Below are 21,054 nucleotides of genomic sequence, written 5' to 3'. Positions count from 1 at the left end.
GTGGAAAGAGGTATTGATAACAGTTCCAAAGGCTGCAAACTGATCAAGGAGAGTACATCACTGAGTTGAAGTTTAGTTGCAAGTATTGATAAAGGAGCACTACATTGGACAGATAATAATTGGACAAAAAAAGTTAATTTTTTCTTGGCCTTTAGAGAGATTGAGTCATCAATAATAGTTGTTTAAATGATGAAACTGAAATGAAGTTATTGGATGGTCCCTGTCTGAATGAGTCAGTTGGAGTATTTTTATAAAAAGAACATTACAGAGTTAATTTTTTTATTTTCTTTCTGTTGCTTTCTATGCAGCTATTGGAATAATAATGTGATTATATTTAGCATTTTTTATTTCTGATAAGTTTCTGTGTCCGCACCAGAGACCTTGGAGTGGCAAAGAGAACAAGATAAAAGTTTGCTGAGTGTTTAGTGCTACGTGTGAGTCACAAGTTGCAGTTTCCTTTTGCTATATAATATGTCTGAATCTAGAATGCGTCTTTGTAAATAAATAAAATCAAGATAAAGTTTCTTTATCCTGTGATAAATGAGTCTTGTGTTCCTGCAGTTTAGCCTTCACAGCTTCAGCACACTTCAGCAGTGTTGCAAAGATCCTGTTCCAGAGTATACAGTCAAAGCCACTGTCAGTTCTAGGTAGGCTTGAAAACTAATGTTAATGTCATTTCGGTGCCATGACAGAGTCCAGGAAGTTAAATAATTTACCCAAATCAGCTCTGCCACATTCAGGATTCTTTTAGTTTATGACCTGGAAGTCATTGGATTTCATTTTAGAAGTCAGCAGGTTTAGTTTGGGCTATTGGAGTATCTTAATAAAGTTATTTATACTAACTTAGTCTAAAAGGCACATTGTTTTAAAAGTTATGTATATGTTGCATGTTAGATATCTAATATTGCTGTCTATTTTAAGGAATTGGGTTTTACTCATTCTTTCTTCTGTTGACAGGTGATTCCCTGGTGTTGGAAATTCCAGCTACAGGATCTTGGAAAATACAGCTTCAGCAATGTCATCACCCAGCAGCAATTGCCCACACTTGGAATCAGTTGGTGAGATAACAAAGGAGGAATTAATACAGAAATCTCATGTGAGTTGTAGCAATTCATTTTCTTCCTATCACTGTTAACTGGTCAGGTTTTTTAGGTCCACATTTTAGTGTATTATTAGTTATAAGATGCATTTAAGTGTCAAGCATGGGTAAAAGCTCCTCTACTGGAATAGTAAGGTTTAAATAAAGTATGAGAAGAATTATGGACTTGATGAAGCTGAAAAACTATTTTTCAGCACTTAAAGAGAACCTTTGCCACGAGTGATGTTTTAATGGAATCATTAGTTAAAAGAGTTAGCATAGCCCCAAGCTGAACTTTATTTTCATTGCCATTGTAGCATTTAGTTACTTGGAATGTCAATGTAGCATAGTGCAACTGACTTCAAGTAGAAACTGGAACAAAGAAATTTATGCTTGAGTTTACTTGGGTAACAGTTCTCTTTCTGATAGAGAAGCCACAGTTTGAGAAACCTCCCCTCCCTGATCTCTTGGTTTCAAGCTAATGTTAATAAATGTAACAAAGGAGGATCTTCTAACTCATTTTAGCTGGGAGGTGATGAAAAGTGAAACCTTTTCTGTCCATGGTGCTAAATTTCTATAACCCTTAATTTGCTACTGAGGAGTACAGCATTTTTCTAGTGTTGCATCTTTTTTGTGTAAACCTTTGCAGGTGGTGTCTGCAAGAAGGAATGTGAATTTATTAAAAGTTCTATCACTTTTATTTCTATGTTAAATTTATAGGAAAGACCAATTATGAAGATTATTGTAATTATGTGATATGGTACATAATTGTGCCTTACATAGAAAAGCGATTTTTGGTTTAAGATGGAAAGTCAGAGAGAAATCTGAGCTTTTGGTAGAAAAATATGCTGATCCTGAGATTATGGGAAGCAAAAAACTAGGTTGGTTATCAACATGTCCTTTCATGTCTTAAAGTTATTCATCAGTATTTTTGTCTTGAAGTTATTCAACAGTATTTTTTCTGGTTTTGTCTTGAAGCTGTGTTATACTGGTGAAAGTAAGTGAAATAATGCTTGCTTTTGTGTTGAACTCCAATAGGGCACTTGTCAGGACTGTAAAGTCAGAGGACCCAACCTTTGGGCATGCTTAGAGGTAAGTTGTTCTGTTGTTCCATAGTAGAGTCATTTTCTAGTAAAGTTAAAGTTGATAGTATTTTTTTTTTTAAGAAGCATCTGTAATGAAGTTTTTGAAATTAGTTTAACTTACCATTTAAAAACAAAGCTTCTTCTGCAGTTTATTTTTTAAATTATTTACCATCTATTGGGTACATATTTCTTGTCATTTAAGAATAATATGCTTAAAATGAGATTTTCTTTTTTATAAGAGGGAAGGTAGCATATTAGTGTTTTTATGTCAGTTATGATACTTTTTAGCTCTTAAGTTCTGAAAGTTTTTTTAATCTTTTCCCTGGGTCTGTAGATCTAAAAAATAATTTATTATTCCTGAATTAACTAAATTACTTTTTATAAGCCTTTCTTAGCATTTGTAGTAGTAACATCTAGTAGTAAATGCAGACATTTTACATAATAATGCATACTCTGAATTTTTTATTCTTAAGCAAAACAAAGAAAAAAACTCCTTATTTTGGAACTTGCAGAAGCTTATATGAACATTCTCCTTTGTGCAGATTTCATCCAGTCTTTACCTTGGGTTTAGCTGTGTCATAAATATGCTTTTGCCTGACTCTTCTTTCTTTCTACAAAAAGCCATAATTTTCACTGTATTTAAAAAAAATACAGAAAACTCAAATACGTTGCTTCTGACTGATCTATGATCCCAATTGGAAAGCATACAGCTAACTTAGTTTTTAAAATGTCTTGTGTCTTTGGACTTACAGCTGTTTACAGAGATTGAAATGTTGCCCTGTAGGCTTGACTTCATTTCATGGCAACTTTTCTTTAAGTACTGTCAGAAGGATCTCTAGGCTAATGCCACCTTTTAGGTGTATGTATGAGCATTTTTTAAAATCCCCTTCATTTGTGTCCTTTTTGGTGGGTGGTGGTAACAATTAAGAGATCAGATTATTTTGCTCCTTCTGTCAATAGCAGAGATGAAGGGGGAAAAACAGTGTTTAATGTCTTGTTAGCTGGCCTGAAGTTTTAATTACATATAAAAAAACCTCTTGGGAGTAGGGAAGAGGTGTTCAGGGATGCATCAACCTGGCAGGTGGGAAAATGCTGTCAAGCTTAAAACATATTTTTTATTTCTCACATAGAGCTCTTAGACTGTTACTGAAAAACTAAATTTTATACCAACATTTCCATAGGAGAGTCTTGTAGTGGCAGTAGGACACTTAATGTCATGCTGTGATGTTTCTCCTCTTGGATGAATTGGCATCTTGTCTTCACCTTTTTCAGTAGAAAAACCTGGTGAGATCCCAGCATGAAAACTATCTGTAACCTAACAAATATCTGTGATTATTTAATATTGTAAATTGGCCATGTTCAGCTACTATTTGATTGTATAAATTAACATGCTTAGAGAGTTATACAGATAACCTGCTATACCCTCCTGTGTGATTGGCCTGACTCATGCAAATGAGGAATTAACAAAAATTGCTTGAAGATTGGCAGCTGCAAGATTCCACACTCGACTCAGCCAAATATATTTTGCAATGAGCATGATTAAAATTGACAATTATTTTGCATGTTATAACTAGAATGTGGCAAGTTCTTAGCCATATAGTGCTGGAAACCCTTATGTAAAGGTGAAGAAACTAATCAGTTGTGAAGCAATGCTCTGATGAATAGGCACTGCAGATAGGGGCAGGCCGGGATTTTTGTATAAACATGTCATGGTCCGAGGCTGTTGCCATTCAGTATTTCACCACTCAGGCACTGGATTAACTTTGTGTTTTCTGTAACAATCTTCACCAAATAAGGAATTGTAAAAAATATATGTTGACAGTAATATGAATAAATATATAAAAATGGCCAAAAAATTGTATTCCAAATGTTGCCCATCAGTGAGAGTAGTTGAGTTAAATCTTGCAGCATTCTTTTTTGCTTTAGGTGATATTTATTTTATTGCTTACTGTGCATGTCTCTTGGTTTGAGTAGGACTCTGAAGGTTTGAAATTTGAGTGAATTTTAAAGGGACTGGCAGTATATTCCTATTCTGTAAACCTGTTTGAGACCACTTTTTAATTCTGTATACTTCTGTGTATCTTGCCCAACAGAACAGATGTACATATGTTGGCTGTGGTGAATCCCATGTTGATCACAGTACCACCCATTCCCAGGTATGTGTGTTTGCTGGTAACAGTTTCTTGAAGCACTGAAGTAGAGAACTTTTATTTCAGTAAAGTCAATAGCTTATGTTAGCTAACTATGGAGGTTTGATTAGCTGTAATTGTTTTTCATGTTACAGAAGCAGGTCTTGCTAAGTAGGAGCATGTGAGCTTATAGTTCATGTGCAGCTGCATACTTAGTTATGCAATTCTTCTAAAAAACATGGTGGAAATGAAAATAAAAAGAAGAAAAATTACTGCTGATTTTCAAGATGCACAGAGGACTTATTGAGTACCTCAGCTTATGTGTATTACTTCACTACTTCAGTGTAAATTTCTGTGGCTGCCTGATACAAGGGTTTTACAAGGAGTGGTCTTATGACTGCATTTTACCACCACTCCTGAATTCTTTGGTTTTGTTTTGAAGCAGGACCTTGAGAAGAGTGAGTATATATTTATACAAATAGATAGTGCATTAATATAAATCTATATAAATACTTTCAGAGTTTTTTTATCAGCTGTTAAAGCTGAATCACAGTTCTAAAGCCTTAACAATAGACTCAGAGATGAGGTGTTTCTAGAGTAGTTGGGGAACAGATGGTCCCTGAATTTCTTGCCTACAGTTTTATACCTCTTGGCTTCTTACAGTAGTTTATTCCTGCTTTGCGTGCTGCCTTAGCAACGTTATGTACTCGCCAGGTAGGAGAAGGCAGGCAAACTATTAATTCTGTGTCTGTGACATCCTTGTCTTGATTTTCTTATTACTTAATTTTAATTTGAGGATAGTAAGCACTTTTCTGGATTCTTCTTTAATAAAAATATCAATAAACTTATTAAAATGAGAGAAGTGAGGTTGGCATGACCCAACTTCTGCTTACTCCAGTTTACACCAGCAAGGCTCCCTGTACTGCAGTCATGTTCATTGCATCCACTCCAAGAAAATTATTAAGCTATTGCTCTGAAGTCTTGTAATTATGTATGGATCTGAAGCTGCAGAATTAAGCATATTCTCATGTTTGAAATTGTTTGAGTTATTTATGTCTGATATTTTTAGTGGGGGGAGGGCTACCTGATGAGATTTTAGCCCACTTTCCATTAAAAACATTGTTCTTGTACAAGGTTTTACTAAGTGAAGAGAGAAGGAACTTGGCCGTCCTGTAGCAGTTGTAGTATTTTCCTAATTTCTAGCAAATCCCCTCATTGTCTATAAACCTGGCTGATGCTGACATATAAGGAAGAAATACAGGGAGGATTTATGAAAATATTTGGAGGAAGCTAGCAGTTGTGTACCCAATCTTACATTAAGCGAGGAGGCTAAAAAAACCTTAAGATTTGAACAATAAAAATATTCTTCATCTGTCAAGTTTTCATATTGCTTCACAGCGTGAAGCTGTCAACAGAAGAACTATTTGAGTCTAGAATGTTTGGTTTGATCTGAGCACCTCTTACTGTAACTGAACTAAAAATTTTATCTTAGTCTTTAGATTGCTGCACACAGCCTGAATTTCTTACAGCAAACCAGTAGAAATAAACATTGCAGAGGAGGTAGCTCCCATTACGGCCAGTTACAGATATTCCTTGAAAAGTGGTTTGTTGTGAATTGTAGCACTTCTAACAAGAGTTTTTCTTCTTATTTTTTTAATTACAGAGAAGCATGTCAGATATGACAATGTCTTGGATTCTGATTGCATCTTGTTGCTAATTTGAGTGATTTGTACTGGAAACGAATGTTTGTGCTAAAATGTCAGTAATTGAATTGCTCTTTTTTAATATTCTAACAAACATACTTGTTTCATTGTTGAAAAACCTAGAATTTTAATGTAGCTATTCTAGCTTGTATTTAGCAGTATTTAGTTTTTCCCAATTTCTGAATCCCAGTTGTGGTTTTTGTCCTGTTTTAGGAGACAAAGCACTGTCTGACTGTCAACCTTACTACTCTCCGTGTTTGGTGTTACGCCTGTAGTAAGGAAGTATTCCTGGATAGAAAACTAGGATCTCATTCTCCACTACCAAGTGCAAGATTGTCTCACCAAGCACAAGAAAACAGTGTGCAGGTATTTTTTAACCCAATGGAACAAACGCAGCTGTAGCTTTGCAGTAAACATTGTGTTTTCTCTTAAGTGAGAGACTGACTTTTCCTCCATTCTTGTGGCTTTATTCCTCTCTATTTTCATAAAGTTTTTTTGGCTTTACTGGCATCAGTACTGCTCACTCTGATCTTTTTTTTCTTAGATAAGTGTTGTCTTGGAGAAAGTTGCACTGCAATTTCTTAAGTAAAATTGTTTGGAATAATGCTTGTAGCTGAAGAAGGAAGTGTTATTTCTTTATTGCACATGTAATGTAGTTACATAAAAATGACAGGTAACTTGGTTAAAACAGTCACAAGTAGAAATACAGTATTTCTAAATGTGTTTTGCTTGAGATGTAGAGCTGTAAAAGAGAGACCATCATGCACAGGTTGAACAGAAAGATGGGCAATTTTTCAGTCTGTGTAATGAAGAAATACTTTTACTTCAAAATTTAGTATTTAATATGAATGTTATCTGGTCATTTTCTCATAAAATGCCAGCAGCTCAATTGGAATATCACCATTGGAATTTTCTAAAAATTTCTGTTGTCTAGAAATTCTTGTCACTTGATATAAAGCTGAGTTCAGTCTTCTGAACTTCTGTTATATTTAACCTGCTTTAATCTTCCAAGGAAACAGGTATAATACAAAGAAAAATGAGTAGAATGTACAAAGTCTATGAAACATTTTGTTGAGGGTTTTTATTTCTGTGCTCACAAAAAGAGCCTGTCATGCAATAAATGCCTGCCTGTCTACTACTTTGTTTCTCTATCTGTACATTTTTCTTTCAAGACCTTAATTTGTCTTCATTAACTGTAGTGAGCCATCTGCTGGCACATCAGAAACACCTTCACTGGCTTAGGTGATGGCTCCTGCCTTAGCTCTTCCTCTTAGCCTCTTCAAGGCTGCTTTGTTACCCAGGGGAAAGAGATGCCATCCCTGGCTTTGTTTTGGTTCTTCAGTTGTTGTTAGAAAAGCATGCAGCGACCTGAAAACAAAAACATGGGGGGTTCTTAGTATTTCTCAGGGTACCTGTGGAGCCCTGATGTTCTCACTTCATGTGCAGTGAGATTTCAAAATGCATTTACATCATTTTCTGCTTCTAGATTTGTTGGTAAAATTACACATAAGCTTAATTAAGTGGAAAAGTGATTAATAGAAGTAAATAATTCTTTTTCTCCTTTTAAGGATTTTAAAATACCCAGTAATCCCACACTAAAGATTCCATTAGCAGCTGTATTTGATGACTTAGATATAGAAGTGGAAGAAGATGAATTGAAGACCAGAGGTAATAAAAGCAAAACCCTGTGCATTATTGCATGAGTATGTTTTCAAGTCTGTTTTCCAGCTGTATACTAATTCTCTTCTAAGTGGGACTGTTTCCTTTTCTGCTCCAACTCAGATGTTTATTTTAGTTTCATCTTCCTTGCGGCAATCTGACTTACCTTCAGAGCAGAGGCTGTGGTGGTAAATTGTAGTGCACCCAGTACACCTGTGCAAGCAGCAACAAAAATAAGAAAGGATGTTGGAGTAATGTTTAGTGCAGTTGGTGTTGTAGACACTCTGGGTAAAGGCTTTTTTAAAATCTGTTCTACTGTTTTTGCCTGCCCTAAAAGCCTCCTGATTTGAATGCTTTCCTGCATTTTGAATAATGCTTTTCTGAGCCTGTAATATCCTAGTGTGGGGTTTTGGTTATTTGTTTTCTCCTTGACATGATTGATTTCATGCACTGCCAACCTTTCTCATATCAAGGACTACCCCACCCTCATACTAAATCTAGTGTAAAGATGAAAATAAGAGTGATGAAATCCCCAACAGTGAAGCTTTAATCTTTCATTTCATAAGAGAACATAATAATTACTATTTTTTTTAAGTCTCAGATTATTATTGATCATTCCAAAAAGGATGGGTGTATTTGATGGTAAAGAAAATGTTTCTAAGTACCATTTTTTTCAGAAAAATATGACCAGCAGATCGATGAGCTGTTGTTTTTGAGATACATTGCATATGTCAAGGCAGTTTGTTTTCCATCAGTGATGAGAGAAAAGTTATTCTGATTTATGAATGTGCCAGTTTTGGCTGGGCAAGAGTTAATTTTCTTCACAGCAGCTGCTGTGGGGCTGTGTTTTTGGATTTGTGCTGAAAACAGGTTGATAATGTAGAGATGTTTCAGTTATTTCTGAGCAGGGCTTACAGTCAACCTCTGTTTCTCACACCACCCACCAGGGAGTGGGTTGAGGGTGCACAAGAAGTTGGGAAGGGTCATAACTGGGACAGCTGACCCCAACTGATCACTGGGATATTCCATAACATATGGTATCCTGGGAGAAGAAGGAGGAAGATGGGGACTTTTAGAGTTAGGGTATTTGTCTTCCCAAGTAACAATTATTCATGATGGAGCCCTGCTTCCCTGGGGATGGCAGAATACCTGCCTGCCCATGGGAAGTGGTGAGTGAATGCCTTGTTTTGCTTTGCTTGTGCAAACAGCTTTTGCTTCACCTATTAAATTGTCTTTATCTCAACCCATGAGTTTTCTCACTTCTACAATTCCCCCCCATCCCACTGTGAAGGAGTGAGTGAGTGGCTCTGGGGGGTTGAGCTGCTGGCTGGAGTTAGACCACAGCATGGGTCTCCTTCGCTACCAGCTTTCCCTCTCTAAGTCTGCTGGCATTGGTCAGAAAACCTGCCTTGTCCCTTCTGTTGTCTGGCACAGTCTTAGAGGATATGACACCACTCCACTAATTTGCCATCTGCCCTTAAATCGTTACGCCATGTGTTTTATCCCTAGTTAGTTTCTCCAACCAATGCGTGTATTTGTTTATTTTTATCTCTTCTTGTGTTATTAAGATTTTGGGGAATGTCGCTTACATTGCAATAATATACAATTAGAATTGCATTAAAGTTCTCAGTAATGATGATATGACTATGTTAAGACACCAAATTGAAAGGAAGAAACTTCTTTAGCTTTGTTCTAACTTTGCTCTTAAAATTTCTTTTGAAATGCTTTTGGTGAAGCAAACATTAGCATATATCTTCACCAGTAAAGAAGTCTGTTTAAAAACTTTCCTTGCAATACTACAGGCTGGAAAAATGCAGTGAGAGTATATTTCTGAAATATCTGCTGCCTCTAAAAAAATGAAATAAAATTAAAATCCTCTGACTGCTCTTGCTTTCCAATTTCAGTAAGAATGATTGTTCTCTTTGTAGCAGAATTTGGAATGCATGTTCTAGTGCGGGAAGCAGGACTGTATTTCCATTCAGACAGATAGAAGGACATTTTAAAACTCAATTTTTAAGTCCTGTCTATTAGAAATTGTAACTGAAGTAACCCAAGTGGTTTTCAGGTGTAGAAAGATTTTTTCTAAGTAACTTACTTTTCTGCCACAGACTAAAACTACTGGGGTAGTTCCTACACTTCAAGAGTCATAGTGCATAGAGTCATCAGCATTGGTTGCTGAATGTTTGTTAAGTTTTTTAAATTTTTGAGTTTTACTGATTCTTTGCTTAGAAATGTTACTGTTCCCTCATACAAAAGCAATTTTATTTTGAAATATTACTTCATTAATGTAACACTTTAGTAGCCATGAATAGCATAATTCATAATAATGGAAAGAATATATGTTATTATAACTTTCATGTGTGTGGAAAAAGTATATGTGACTATCTGTAAAAAAAGTAAAGAGTGTGGGTTAGGAAATAAACTATGTGGGGAAGTCTGAGCTGAGCAGTCTGTTTGTAAAAGTAAAGGTGTATCATTGAAATAAAAAAAGACTAATTGCAGGACTAGTCTGGGATAATCACATGCTGAGTACATTTTGAATATTGAGTGTAATCTGACTTAGTGTGAACTTGGGACCGAAGAATGAAATCTTTGAGAAGCTTTTGGTAATGTGATTAGTTACAAGTGCAGCATAGCAACACTTTAACTGACCAGATAAGTCATTAGCTGAAGTAAAACTTTTAAATTAAATTATTTTAAATTAAAATCTGCAGGTATCATAAACTGTGAAAAGTTAGTAAGATGAAATACAGTCCACTTGTCTGAAGTGTTTTAGTCAATCAAGATCAAAACACTTAATTACTACTTCTAGTTAGATTGGTATTCCTTTAGGAGTCCTGTGTTTCTTTTAGTTGCAATTCTGCATCATAATTGGCGTCCCAAGTGTTACGAGTGTTTTGATTAATATGTATTTTCTAGGAATTATTGGATTAACAGACTTGTATTTATTCTGTTTTTCAGGTCTAACAGGATTAAAAAATATTGGAAACACTTGTTACATGAATGCAGCTTTACAAGCTCTTTCCAACTGGTAAGGAAAATGATAGTTAATGCAATTTTATATTTGCTTATGCATGCATTTTTTCCAGATGGTCTTAAGGGGTTTGAAGAGCTGCACTACCATGGAAGAGGACATATATTTCATGACTCTCAGTCTTGTATCCTGCAAACAATTTATTATGGTATATGGGCCGCTCAGCTTTTTCCCTGTTTCATTCTAATGCCTCCTACATGAAAATATATGCAGTTTTAGAAATTAGAAGAAAATCTGAAAAAAGCTACTGGATTTGTGGATTGGTCTTTGTATTTTTTTTTTCCTTTGCTACAGAAAAATCAAAGGAAATGCATAAGAATAAACTCTAATTCAAAAAGAGAGATACTAGGATCAGAATTCAGTTGTTACAAACAATGTGTCTGGAACATTCTGTGCTAAATCAGGGTAGGGATAGATGGAATGCAAAATCCCATGTCATCCCATGGGAATACTAGACAAGTTCACAAAGGAGGAATCTGCAGAAGTTGAACAGATAGAAACAGTATCCTGGCTGTCAAGTTTCATGCAGCAGGAGTGGCGGGGCGGTGGCAGGTCCTGAGCAGGTGTCACACAGGGTCACTGTGAGTGGCCACAGGCCAAGAGCAGGCAGGGCTAAGGACCTCGCTGAGGCTCTTTGATGAGGGAGAGGAGAACTGAGGCAGATCTCTTTGGAAGATAAAGAAGTGGAAAAGGCACCATGAGGAAAGTATTATGTTGAGAAACGCCAAATTTTGTGAGTTTGCTGGGATGTCTCCTTTCTTGGAGGGAAATGGGTCCAGTGTGTATGAGGGGTTGTGACTTCAGAAAGGAGGTTTAAGGGAGAGGAAAGAGTATGTGAGTTGGCAACACTGCATGGAAGAATCATTTAAGTAGAAATTATTTGCCTACGCAGATCTTGTGGCACTGTTGGATTCTAGAGAAAAGATTTGTTTGGGATACTGTTGTGGACTAGGCTCATGGTGATTGTTGCTGGAGTGGTACATATGTACTTCTGTGACACCTAGTAGGAGTCGCCTTGAATTTGAATCCCATTAGACAATTCTGGTGCTTTGAGAAATGTCAGAGCTCGTTTGAGGAGCAGTGTGGCTGTACTGCTGAAGTTGTCCTACCAGGAAATGTTTGGTCGCAGCATTTAAGAACGTAGGAAGTAGAATTGTTCAATTATAGAATAGTATTACTCTTCTTATTTTATAATCCTGTATGAAATGCAAATTTCCTCTTGTATTTTAACAACCTGAAAAAATTACTGTTTTCTTCTTTTTATTCAGCCCACCTTTGACACACTTTTTTCTTGACTGTGGAGGCTTAGCCCGAACAGATAAGAAACCTGCAATTTGTAAAAGTTACCTCAAGCTGATGACAGAACTCTGGCACAAAAGCAGGTATTAAATCATTTGGGTGATGAAATGATAATAAATAGATTCCAGAGTCGTGAGGGTGCATTAATTTGTCCTAAGTTTCTAATTTTTATTTCATATGTTCACAGAATTCTTCTTAAAAAAAAATAAGGAAGGAAAGGCTGACTTGCAGGACTCAAGCACTCCTTATAACCTGTTCTTTTCTGTATATACCAAAGATAGGACAAGAAAGAGATTAGATGAGCACTGTGCAAGCATTAAGCTCTTAAAAATGTTTACATTTGCCAGAAATACATCTGAAATGTTTAACACTGTGTTCTTCATTCTGTATCAATGTTTTATCAATTTCTCTTATTTCCTTATATGGAATTTGTGTTAGATCTAAGAAAATACTTCAAAATATAAATACAAAGGTAAAGAAACAGTAATTGTGCACAGTGCTGAGAGTATGTCTGATCTGTCATCTGATTGTCTGACAAGAAATGTGCCATGAAAGGCCTGATACAGTCACTGTTTCAGTTGGATGACAGGTTTTTAAAAATTGTGTAGTTAAGAATTCAATACCAATATTATGTTTTGTTAAGATTAATATTATTGGTGTTCAGTTGCAGGTAACATTATGATCCCAGCAAAGATAAAAAAATCCACTTCAATGCTTTCTTTTTCAGTGTTTATATATTTAAAACTTTTTTTTAGGCCTGGATCTGTTGTTCCTACTGGTTTATTTCAAGGAATTAAAACTGTTAATCCAATGTTTCGAGGCTACTCTCAACAGGTAAAACTTTCTGATGTCTTTTAAATCTGCCTGAGCCATAAAGTTATCTCTTAATTAGAAATCAAATGCTTAAGATACCATACTTCCTGTATTTGTTTAAAGCAAATGCAACATAAACTTTAGTTAATATGACTTGAATGTAGATCATCTGAAATTGAATAATCAGTAGTTAAGTCATGTTTTATATTTATTTATATCAAATTCTCAAAAGGCCTTCAATTTAGAATAACTCCTTTTCTTTGAGGAAAATTTAACTAATAATATCTGTGTGTGAAATAATGCTGCTAATGTTTGAGCAGTCCCAGAAAACAAAACGAAGATATTCAAAAATAAAGAATATAACAGATTTTTAATATATTTCTCTACCAACATTTAAAAAAAATACACAGTATGCATTTCCATTTGGTATCTTGGAAGAAAGCCCCACCATTTGTGTGTTATGGGAACCACAAGTTGGTGGCTTGATAAATAGGTAGGGATTATTAAATAGCAAAGGCATTCTTCAGTTGCTCCTTCATACAATATCTTGGTGCATCCATACAGTTTGGATCACTTCATTAAAAGCTTTAGGACTAGGTGAGAAATTTAAACCTCATAATTAGGAAAGCTTAGTAGTATCTTCCAGGAATCTGCGTTTATTAAAAGGAGTTTTGCTGTTTCCATTATGTTTCATATTTGTGGCGTGAAGATTAGGACACATGTTTTAATGTTCAATTGCTGCATGTAGCTGTAAAGTCACTGTTTAAATATTAATCTTAGTGTTCTGTAATCTGCTCAAGAATTTCTAAAGTGCCACATGGATTTCTGAAAAAGTAGAAATTCAGCCTTGATAGCCAAAAAGAAACTGTATGGAAACTTAATTCTTGCAGCTCTGAACACTGATGAAAATGTCTTTTTCCATGCAGAGTTACACTTAATGAGACCTTTTTAGGTTAGGCCTGGATCATAGTTCAGTTGTATGTTCAGCAGGTTTTATGGCAACAATTACAGCACAGCAGGGCTTTCGTAACCAGTGCTCTCCTAGCTCTCAGCCTTGCAAGTTGGGCAGCCATGTCCAATCTTCAGGGAGAAAATTACATTGATCAATGAAGAATGTTTATTCATTGATCTGTATCTTGATGTTTTTGTTAATTTTGGCTTTTTATGAAAGGATTGCCAGCAAGTAGGCATACTGGTTTTTTTTTTTTCATTACCCAAATCCAAACTTAGTTCTGTAAGTTGCAATTTTTAAGAAAATAAATGTTTTGTAGTCAGCGGTTTTGAGCTTAATAAGTAATTGCTCTGATGGATGGGAATGTTGACCAGCAAAAATTAGTATTATGAACAACCTACAAAAAGGAAAATAGAAGAAAATAAAAGCAGTAGTAGTTGCCAGCAAGAGGCTTTTGTTTTCTCGCCTGCGTGCTTTATTAGATACTTTCTATTGCCAAGGACCAGGCAGCTGTGCTGATTGATGAAATTTGGTGGCTTTTAAGATGTTTCCAAACACAGATTAGACTTTCAGTAATACTTTACAGCTTTGTGGGAATACATTTGGGGAATCTTGTTGAGGCTTTAGAAGAAGAATTGGAATATTGTTGGCAGTGTGATGCATTGGAAAGACAGACTAAGTAGCATCATAGCACTTTTTAATAAAAGTACTTCATGCCCAGTGAAAGCAAGGCTCTGGTTGCTTTGCTGGATAAGGCTTACAAAAACTGTCTCTAAAATGTTCCATTACAAGCAAAGCTGGAGTCTCACCACACTGCTGGTAGTTGTTTGAGTTACATTTATCATTCCAGTAAGCTATGGCAGCACAGCTGCCGTATGTTAAAGTAATGTTGTTAAAGTAATTTATTTTGCAAGTTGGAATGTTTTGGAGGAAGCTTGTATAAGATTGTGACATGCAAGAAATGTATGCAGGAAACATACATGGTCCAGAAGTGAAAGTCATTTTGAACATTAGACCTGGGACAGAGGAATTTTCTTTATTCTTCTTTAATAGCCAGCTTTTTTAGTTATCTGTATCTTTTCCTGATATGAATATCTTCCAGATAAAATAGAGTAATATGGTAAAACTTGTTTAAAATTCTAGGACGCACAAGAATTTTTGCGTTGTCTAATGGATTTGCTTCATGAGGAACTTAAAGAACCAGTTGTAGAACTGGAAGATGCCCAGCCTATGAGTGTTGAAGAGAGTATGGAAGAAGATAAGAGCCAGTCAGAATTAGGCTTTCAGCCCTGTGAATCCTGTGGTAACTGTGATAAAACAGAAAATGACACAATTTTCAAACCTGTCTTAGAGGATCCTGCAGAAACAACCATGTTAATTCAGGATGATGATAACAACTCAGTCACATCCAAAGACTGGCAGAAAGAGAAAATATCAAACAACAAACTTAAACGAGCAAATTCTATGGAAGACTTGGAAAAAGATACGAACACTGTTTCAGAGACCACTGAATTTTTAAATAACCAGGGAACTGTCAAAGTACAGATACACAGCCGATTCTCAGGTAATGCATTGCTAAAGCACAATTGAAATAGTCAAGATCTTAGCCAGAATATCTGTGGGAGTGGAAGTGGGTTGTAGAATATAGTAGAGGTATAGGTCAAATAGGGTAGGTGGTTTTACGTGTAAACAATGTACTTTCTTAGTTTATTTTTTCAGTTTAGGTGTTCTGAATCCAATTTTAATTCCCTTAAAAGTTAACTGTTTGTACTGGGTCAGGTTTCAGATAACCAGAAGAGTGAGATTTTTTTATTTTGCTCTTAACTTAAGAGGAACTGAAATGGTGTTACGTTCCTAAATGTCTAGTGGCCTGACAGTGTGGGAAATAAGTTACATGACCATTGTGTCTGTTCATTCTGCAGTAATTTTTTTCATAAAATTTGTGCAAATCTCAATTTCAGAATACATCAATGACGTCCACATGAATGACGTATCTGCAGCCCAAACACCATCATCAATTGAAGGGATGAACACACGCTTATCAAACAGCCCTCCAAAATCATTCCCATCGTGCTCTTCACTGGCACAAGTCCACAAAAAAGGTAGAGGCTCTTTATTTCCTTCCTGGTATTGAATTACTCTGTATTGTAGTTTTCATTGTGTTTCTTATGTCTTGTGTAACAATGCAGTGTTGTTTCTAAGGGGGTTTTATCCCTGTTTCTGGTGGGAAGAGGGAGTGTTGTGTGTAAGCTGGACATGCAAGATCATTCCCTGTATTTCTGTAATCTTCTGATTCTTTTGAAGCATGAATAGTATTTGCCTCTATTTTGGGAGGACAGAGTATTATTTTTAGACAGTGTTCTCAATTGCACTGGTTTGGAGAGAGGAGAAAGGTGTAAGAAGTTAGTACCCCCAAAGGTAATGCTCTCTGGAAAATGAGCTCATTGGTTCTTCAGCAGAAGTTCAGTAAATCAGCATTTTAGTCAATTAAGGTTTAAGGTGCCTTGTATAATTGTACTGTAGATAGACCTGTGAATGCTGGCTGCTTTATGGTTGTTAATGTCCCTGCAGTGCAGAGTATTTCTTTTGGCACTGCAGCACAATGCATTTATGAGCATCCAGAATATTTCTACTTTTACTTGCCTTTACATATGAGACAGTGCTGCTTTAGGGCATGAGGAATAATACATGATTTTTTTTTCCCCTGATTTTTCTAACAGTAGATTACTTTAAGCAAAGCTTGTCTTTCGGAGCGTGCTTTTAAGGCATTGCACCAAACCCAAACCAAAAAGCAGTACAACTTTAATGCTGTAATCCTGCTTCATTCAAAAGCCCGTCCAGATAAGTCCTGAACTTCTGAACATTCATGTTATCTTTTTCATGCTTTAGCATTGGTGTTGCATGACAGTGATTTAATGGGCTTAAGTCATTGACCTCCTTGGTTCATTTGTTCAGCAGCTTTGACACTGCATCTCTACTACTGTCTCCAGTTTTGGCTTCACCATTACAGGAGGGTTTTAGATAACCTGAACTGAGTCTGTCAGAAGGGGTACTTGGTCACTGGTGCTTGTCATGCCCAAGGAGAGGTTGAGAGACCTGGGGTTTTTTAATAAGCGACTCCAGTAGTACCTTTAGTCTACTTCAATCCACTGTCATCAGTGTTGTGATACAGTAACCTTGTGTGTGAGCTCTTCAGCCCAGTATGGTTTAAGCTTCCCAGGAAGATTGATCAAATTAAGTGTCAAATAGAATGTTCCTTTTTATACCTTGGGGGATTCCTGTCAGGATAAATCAACCATGTAGCAATAGGCTGTAGATTTCAAGACTGGCAGTTTGAGTTTTACTTAGAGAGGCAAAAGTTTCTGTTGGTTGTCCCCAGCTGCTTGAGGAACCCACATGAATTGCCTGTACTGGCAGTAACGTGATCTTGCAATTCTTAAGAAATATTTAGTAAATAGAAAACAGGGCTTGGCTCATAATTTAACCCTGAATATATGAGACTTCTAATTATATTACACAAAGTTGAAGGAAATCAGAATCCACTGGGTTTTGGCTTACTGCAGCATTTTATTTTTGTCATGTTATAGTTTCAACAGTATCATCACCAAAAAGGAAGAAGCGCAAGAAGTACAGGAGTGTTATCTCTGATATATTTGATGGGACTATAATAAGTTCAGTCCAGTGCTTGACTTGTGATCGGGTAAGGAGAGAAAGTTCTAGCTTTTAATATGTTCTTCTCTTACTGCTTTATGAATATCGTCATTCTCTGGTAACTTGAAATTCTTTTGTGGCAGATTTCCTCAGAAGGTTGAGTTGTTTCATGTTAGTTTTCTTAAATTGTAGTAGTGGGTACTACCAGCACTTTGTGATGAGAATAGCTTGTATTCATTGAGCTGGATATTTACTCAGAGCTGAAAAATAACATTTTGAGAATTGGTTTACAGCAAGTGGAGAAAGAAGCTTGCTCTTCAACTTCATTTAGGTCTGATTAGTTTTTAGTAGTGTTCTGAATATCCTAATGCATACCTGCTACTATCCTAAGTTCTCAGGTCCCTAATGTTTCAAAGAAAAGACAGTAATCTAATATTATGCTGTAACAGTCTTATCAGATAGATTGAGGCTAACAAAATTAAGGTCTTTCAAAAAATCCAAGTAAAGACACTAACTTTTGCAGTGATATGAATCATTAGCTGCTTTCTGAAGTTGTTTTCTACTGCAAAAGGAGGTGAAACATAGGAAGGGTTGATTTTTTTCCCTGTACTATTTGCTCAGACAATTACATGATTATTTTTTAAAAAGTCAGTTATCTAAATATGCCTAGTGGACTGCTTTAGTTTCAAAGCAATCGTATCAAATACTGGATAACCAAATCTTTATGTTGGGGACAACTTTCTCAACATAAGGCTTAAACCTAACCCTGGTGTACTTGCATGCCTTTAATACTTCTCGTGTTGATTTTCTCTATTTCCATTTTGCCTCTGAATCACGAGCTCTTTTACTCAGAGTTCAGATTGAAACGCAGGAGACGCCAGGCTTTTCTTCTAATTGCTGTTATTATTTTCTTACCTATAACGCAGCTGCACAGATTGTGCCTCCAAGTTAACAAGGTGGAAAATGGCCCTGAGTTCTAACTTTCAAGGCCTTTTAAGGTCCAAATCAACCAATTATGAAATACCAAGTAATATGTTTTTGTTTATAATCCAATAACTGTCTATTCATGACCCGCAGTGTGGGTTTTTTGACCCAATACCAGAACAGCCAGATTTGTGAAGAAGGAGAAAAGATGAAGAACAAATCCACACCCCAAATCCTCCATATTGTTACATATATATTATTGTATCCCAGAAACCTAAATTCTCTAAACCCAGGGTTCCAACACTCTTGGTTTAGATCTAAGAATACAGAGACCTCAGGGTAATCTGGTGAACAAGTCGAAAAAGCAAACAAGAATTTCTAAAACGTGTTTGACGTGTGACTCTGTGTGACTATATGATCACTATGATCACTAAGTGAAGTACAGGAGCAAGAAAAGGCACAGCTGGGTCTCCCTTGCAGCGAGTCCAGTTACATCAGGTCAAGATAATGTCAGAGTAAAATACTGTGGAAACAATGGACTGAAGCTTTCTGAAACTACTTTGTATAACACAGCCTGAGGCAAAAATCATAGTGCTTTGTATGACTGATATGGAGACAAATAATAATGACCTACAAAAATGTTTCAGTGATAACATTGTGCAAGTTCATGCCTAAATGTTACTTTTTTTTGGTTCCTCTAAAAATCCGTTTTTTAGAAAATGTCTTCTTATTAATCTGCTTTTTTTATGATTAATTTGGTACCTAGTGGAATTTTCAGTTATGCAGTGTCTTGGTAGTTACTCGTGAACTTTACAGAATTCAGTTTAATTGCTGTTTGTCTTCAAGCTTAACTCCATTGTGTTTCATTTATTTTCTTCCTCAGCTGTCTGTAACCCTGGAGACCTTTCAGGATCTGTCCTTGCCTATTCCAGGTAAGGAAGATCTCGCTAAACTCCATTCTGCAAGTCATCAGACATCTCTAGTCAAGGCAGGGTCATGTGGAGAAGCATATGCCCCCCAGGGATGGATAGCCTTTTTTATGGAATACTTCAAAAGGTAAATAATACTTATCTTGTTTTATTTAATTGTCTATTTTGAAATTCTAGTTTCTGCTCTTCTGGCAGAACATATGTTGGTTTTCTTTCTTTTCTGTCAATGATGTTTCAGGTTTGTTGTCTCATGTGTTCCTAGCTGGTTTTGGGGTCCAGTTGTAACCTTACAAGATTGTCTTGCTGCCTTTTTCGCCAGAGATGAGCTCAAGGGTAAGAGGTTCATTACCTGAACATGTTCCTTCTGTGGTTTTTTTCCTCCTGTCACGATGAGATGATTTAATATCTTCTTAGCTTAATGCAATTAAGCAGAGGCCACCTGTTAGAGTGTAATACAGTCAATCCTTGTTCTTTTGGGATCATTCATTTCAGAAAGGTAAGCTTCTCATTCAGCTGAATATTTGAGATAAGAAATGCCTATGAAAGCTGCTTTAGAAATGTCAAGTCAGTCTGAATTTGGTTTAGTGAAATTGTATCAACTGAAGGTTCATAAAAATTTCAAACCCACTATATTAATATTCATTCTCATAACCTCAATTTGGACGCAGTAAATTGTTTCCCTTTTAAATTATATAGCATCATCTCTTCAGATTATACTGTACTGCTTCATAGTTGAAGACATAAAACCTAAGAACCTTTCCTGTAGTTTCTATGTCGACACTATTATGACTTAAATATTGGACGCAACCTAAAGATAAATTCCCTTGAAACTTTTATATACCAAATGTGCGCACGTAAAGGATAACTGCTCGGATTTGGAGAATAATGGCTGGTTTTCTTCTCCCTGGTGTTTGCAGGTGATAACATGTACAGCTGTGGAAGGTGTAAAAAGTAAGCTGGCTTTTACCTTTGTTTTACCTTGTCTTAATTTGAGGTTTTACTGCTTCCATTAGTCCAGAGACATTTATTTCTGTTGGGTATGTCCGAATACTGTTCATCTTTTGATATGACCCTGTGTTCTGGCTGTCAGAAATTCAGCATTACCAAGGTGCGGGGGTCAGGAAACACCGACTTACCCTACCACATGTGCTTAATTCTTTCTCATCCCCTTACACCTTTAGATCTAAGTTGGTTTTGTTTGACAAAATAAAAGCTCTTAGCCCTCTCTAATACTAGCAGCTTTCCCCTAATACGCGGTAGGTCACTAAGGTGTGTTAAATAAATAAACTATGGCTTTAAATACTAAAGAACCAAGAAACAGAAGTGGTTTGAAGAAGACTGCTTGAAGCCCTTCATGGTACCAGGAGTGTTATTCCTTCTTGTATGTGCCATAGATAATTTCTTAGAAGTAAACTTAGTTCATTTCTTTTTTGTCTTTTGCTGGATAATCAGCTTTCATGAAGCTTCAAGTTCCTTCCTTTATGTTAAGAGAAACAGTTAGCAATCAAGTAGGGACTTGATTGTGCTTGTTGTTTTGAATTTTTCAGCAGTACAGATTGTCTTGTCTTATGAACCATCAGTTTGTATCTTTTTGGCTACTCCATGTCTAGTCTACATTCCAGAAATATTTTGGGTTTACTAATGCAATGTTCAGCTTAGGCTTTTGCTGATCTAGCACAATAAAGTAAAACCTTTTCAGAATAAATTATTGATTGTTTCGGTTTGGTTTTTTCTTTGCTTAGGTTAAGAAATGGAGTGAAATTCTGCAAAGTGCAAAAATTTCCTGAGGTACTGTTGC

At 36.1% G+C, this 21,054-nt stretch overlaps 1 protein-coding gene across 3 annotated transcripts in view; it reads left to right on the top strand.

Annotated features, from left to right (window-relative positions):
- The window catches only part of USP33 (ubiquitin specific peptidase 33), a 38,364-nt gene that overhangs the window by 4,705 nt on the left and 12,605 nt on the right, over positions 1-21,054 (top strand). Inside the window, exons 2-16 of one of the 3 annotated variants that reach the window (XM_039556285.1) lie at positions 958-1,096; positions 2,117-2,170; positions 4,257-4,319; positions 6,209-6,361; positions 7,564-7,663; positions 10,616-10,685; positions 11,957-12,070; positions 12,743-12,821; positions 14,896-15,316; positions 15,714-15,854; positions 17,340-17,452; positions 19,211-19,383; positions 19,486-19,589; positions 20,174-20,207; positions 20,999-21,044. In XM_039556285.1, coding sequence (XP_039412219.1) covers positions 1,016-1,096; positions 2,117-2,170; positions 4,257-4,319; positions 6,209-6,361; positions 7,564-7,663; positions 10,616-10,685; positions 11,957-12,070; positions 12,743-12,821; positions 14,896-15,316; positions 15,714-15,854; positions 17,340-17,452; positions 19,211-19,383; positions 19,486-19,589; positions 20,174-20,207; positions 20,999-21,044 — 1,746 coding nt within the window. In that variant the 5' untranslated portion in view covers positions 958-1,015. The remainder of the gene's footprint in view (positions 1-957; positions 1,097-2,116; positions 2,171-4,256; positions 4,320-6,208; positions 6,362-7,563; positions 7,664-10,615; positions 10,686-11,956; positions 12,071-12,742; positions 12,822-14,895; positions 15,317-15,713; positions 15,855-17,339; positions 17,453-19,210; positions 19,384-19,485; positions 19,590-20,173; positions 20,208-20,998; positions 21,045-21,054) is intronic. The other 2 variants (XM_039556287.1, XM_039556286.1) reach the window with 2 other exon arrangements.

This window comes from Corvus cornix, chromosome 8 (genome assembly GCF_000738735.6).
Source record: "Corvus cornix cornix isolate S_Up_H32 chromosome 8, ASM73873v5, whole genome shotgun sequence".
Taxonomy (NCBI): Eukaryota; Metazoa; Chordata; class Aves; order Passeriformes; family Corvidae; genus Corvus; species Corvus cornix.
The sequence above is the reverse complement of the archived record's forward strand: the minus strand, read 5'-3'. Positions and strand labels throughout refer to the sequence as shown.